At 36.0% G+C, this 3,778-nt stretch overlaps 1 protein-coding gene across 1 annotated transcript in view; it reads right to left on the bottom strand.

Moving 5' to 3' along the window:
* Window positions 1-323: 323 nt before the first annotated feature.
* Window positions 324-3,778, bottom strand: part of cdh10a (cadherin 10, type 2a (T2-cadherin)) — a 17,279-nt gene continuing 13,824 nt past the window's right edge. Inside the window, exons 7-11 of the mRNA XM_016549433.1 lie at window positions 2,719-2,855; window positions 2,496-2,617; window positions 2,253-2,361; window positions 1,828-2,079; window positions 324-887 (exon numbers count right to left, since the gene is read on the bottom strand). Coding sequence (XP_016404919.1) covers window positions 397-887; window positions 1,828-2,079; window positions 2,253-2,361; window positions 2,496-2,617; window positions 2,719-2,855 — 1,111 coding nt within the window. The 3' untranslated portion in view covers window positions 324-396. The remainder of the gene's footprint in view (window positions 888-1,827; window positions 2,080-2,252; window positions 2,362-2,495; window positions 2,618-2,718; window positions 2,856-3,778) is intronic.

Raw genomic sequence — 3,778 nt, 5'->3', positions numbered from 1 at the left:
ATGTACATGTCAGCAAGCTTTTTAAACTGCGGGCCCCAGTTAGGGAACAGGGAAGAGTCCTTTACAATCTGTTATAAGACAAAGGCAGTCTTGTCACTGTCCATGTATTTAAAGTCACAAAATCATCCATTAATTTTGCTTCTCAGTCAAGTTTTGTTTTCCTAATGAACAAAAAATAAAATCACCATCACTTCTCCTATTAACACATAATCACCATACCACAACACCGTCCACGAAAAAATCCATCATAAAAGTGAAATTCAGCTTGTGTTGGTAGAAAACAAAAGAAAGAGGACTTGAGAAGTATCCTTTTTTCTTTCTTTCAAGTTATGCCTCAGAGCACAGAATGAGATCCGAGCGTACATACAGAGAATATGAATGTCATTGAACAGCAGCCTAGTTGGCAACTCCCGTATCCTTCCCGATGTACATGTCAGCAAGCTTTTTAAACTGCGGGCCCCAGTTAGAGAGGTAATCATATTCATGGTCTCCCTCAGTCACAGAGGACTCCATAGAGCTCAGTGACTCAGCGATTGATCCATTGCCCTCATAAGCATAAGTGGCGAGAGAGTCATAGGGAGGCGCGAAAGGGTCTGTGTCGTTTTCTTGCAGTCTGCTAATAATGAAGTCTCTGACATCTGCGCACTCCTTCATGGGTGAAGGTCTGTGATAGGGAAACAGCATCTCGGGGATGATGTCGCGCCGCAGCTTGTTGCTTTCGATCACCTCCGGGTGGCGCAGCGTGCCAATGTCAAAGGCCTGCGTGTCCTCCTCGCCGCCACCTTCGTCGTTGTAGCTGACTACGTTATCCCTGACGTCCTCTTTGGAGATGATCAGCGGTTCCTTCCTCCTCTGCTTCTTTAGAGCCGAGAACAGCACCACAATCACTGGAAAAGAGTGAAGAGATTTGTCAGTGGTATTACTGTTAAAGTCTGCATGAAATGAAAATTCAAAACTCTATTTTGTAAATGCATTTTATTGATCTTACTGAGAATAATTCATTCATGCATGCATTTCATTTGTTTGCATTTTTTTGAGCTTGTAATTTTTAATCAAAATGGTTCTTCCGGTTAAATGTCAGACTTCTCTGGTGACGTATGCAGGACTTCTCCAATCATTTAGTCAGCTTAAAGCCACAAGCTCACATTCAGATTTGCTATTTATTTATTACATTTTTTTTTTTTGGATAATCCAATTCACTCAGATGTACATCACAATATGGAAGAAGAGATTTGTCGCTACTTATTTTCGGCATGAATTTAACGAAAACTAAGATGAAACCCAATTGAAAACATTTTCATGAACTGTAAAAAAAAAAAAAAAACATTACTGGACAAACCTAAACAAAACTAAAATGCATTTTCATGACTTAAAACAGCATCCCTAAACTAATTTTAGAAATCCAGTGTTTTTCTTCATGCGATTAATAAAGTTTAAAAATACATTTTGAGTGTGAATCACTATTAAATTATAGATATGTTATATTTCAAACTTGAAACATTTACAACTCCCCTGCATTAAATGAGAAAATACCACTAGACTGCAATAATACTAGACTGTACTTAGAAAATTAACACTATTAAACATATAAAAAAAAATAAGCATTTTAACTTGGAAGCTCTAAAATACTACAACTAAAATAAATACATACAAACTCAAACTGAAACTAGAAAACTGGAAGCTGGAGAAACTAAAACTAAAGGTGATGAAAACTAATGAAAACTAAACTAAATTAAAAAAAAAAGTCAAAAAAAAAAAAATCAAAACTATAACAAGCCTGCCTTGGGTTATGATGCAAATTAGAAAACCCTGTCTGCATAAACTCACTAAGCAGGATGAGGATGCAGAGAAGTATCGCCACTAGCGCCCCAGTGCTGAGGCCAGCAGAGAGCAGCAACGCATCGACACTGCAAGAACGCATGTTGCCGGTGGCGTCACAACTGCACACGCGAATGGTCAACGTGCTGGTGCTGCTCTGGATGGGGTAGTCGCTGTCGGAGATAACTACTGGCAGATAGTAGACACTCATTTCACGCCTGTTAAATCCACTTCTTCTGGTCAGGATTCTGGCTGTGTTATCTGTGGGGGTTAAAAGAACATTCAAACAGTCGGAGCTGGAGATATTATCTCATGCTGAGTCAAACAACAGCAAAAATAAAGCTGTTTTTGTTGGTGCCAAAACAAAAAAAGATTAAACACATGCATTTTCCATAAGATTCAAGATTGAAACGTCAAAGGAAAGATTTATTCACCTTCATTGTCAAAGATGGTGAAGTTTGGATTCACTGAACTCAAGCTGAATACAAATTTGTGACCCACAAGAGGATCGTCTGTGTCGATGGCACTGATAGTCTGTATGAGCTGGAATGGTAGACATGATTTTGAACTTGCATTTTGAACTTGCATTGAACTTGACTGCATTGTATATAAAAACATTCATATTTTTTGAAACCTTCATGGCTAAACAGTCAAAAGCAAATATAAAGTATAAATACCTGCCCAGCTCTGACATTCTCACACACAAATGTCTCATAAATCATGGCAAATTCTGGCGCATTGTCATTCACATCCAAAATCTTTATCAAGACAGGAACACGGCTTCTTTGATGAGGGTTATCTAGAGGAATAATGTAAAGATTATCACAATGTAAAGCAGGCAGTATATATACATTGCATGATGTGTCACCAGGCTATTTCTTTATGCATGTGCTTACTTACTTATTTCACTGGCCAGGACTGAGATGTTGTGCCACTTTGACACTTCCCTGTCAAGAGACTTAAGAATTGTGATGGATCCATTCTTGGGGTCGATGTGGTAGAGTCTCTCCGGGTCTGTGTGTTGATCTATTGCATATCTATGGACAGGTTTAATAAATAAATAAAAATAATTTAAAACAGTCACTGACATTCCCTGAAGTTTGAAGAAGAGGTGGCATTGCATAGGATTTATTATAACAGATTAGACAAATGCCAACTGCCAGGGAATTATTGTAAATTAGTTTTTTTTTCTTGTAAAATATTATATATTTTTTGTTTGTTTTATAACAATATGGAAGCCATATGGAAGCCCATTTCAGCCTCAAATTAAAATTAATAAATAAATAAAAAAGTAATTGACACTTTATTCTCATACTTGCAAATTTATATCTCCTGCAACTTTTATATCCTATTTTATAAAAAAATTAATTTCTTGTAATTTATCTACTTTAAATGAATTAATGACTTATTTCATAAATCTATATTTCACAATTTCTGCCTAATTTATCTGCGTTTATTTTTCATCATGGTAACTTCCAATCATAATTGTGACTTTGCATTTCACAATGAGATTTGTTTCTTAAATCTGTATTATTTTACCCATCAAGCACAAGTTCTCAGAGCGGATTGTGGGCATTACTCCAACACTTTACTGTACAAAACAACTTTAAATTTGTAAACTTTATATACAGTATATGAGGCAAAATCACTAAACATTTGCACCCCATTTTTGCACTGTTTCAGTCTCATTTGCTAACCACTCTTAATCCAGTTTCACCATGCACAATCTGCATATGTAGTACTGTGACATGCGTATTCAAATTGTAATTTCACTGCATACAAATCTTTTCTATGTAAATTAGGCTTATTATAGACTGTGCCTTATACACCAAAAGTCAGCACTATTTGTGTTTGTGTACATTTTCTAGGCATCACTGCAGCAATTCATCAAATGCTAATCAAAAGAAGAAGAGTGTTTGGATATATATATATATATATATATATATATATTATTATTATT

Source organism: Sinocyclocheilus rhinocerous, unplaced genomic scaffold (genome assembly GCF_001515625.1).
Source record: "Sinocyclocheilus rhinocerous isolate Xijiao unplaced genomic scaffold, SAMN03320098_v1.1 scaffold4541, whole genome shotgun sequence".
NCBI classification, from domain to species: Eukaryota; Metazoa; Chordata; class Actinopteri; order Cypriniformes; family Cyprinidae; genus Sinocyclocheilus; species Sinocyclocheilus rhinocerous.
The sequence above is the reverse complement of the archived record's forward strand: the minus strand, read 5'-3'. Positions and strand labels throughout refer to the sequence as shown.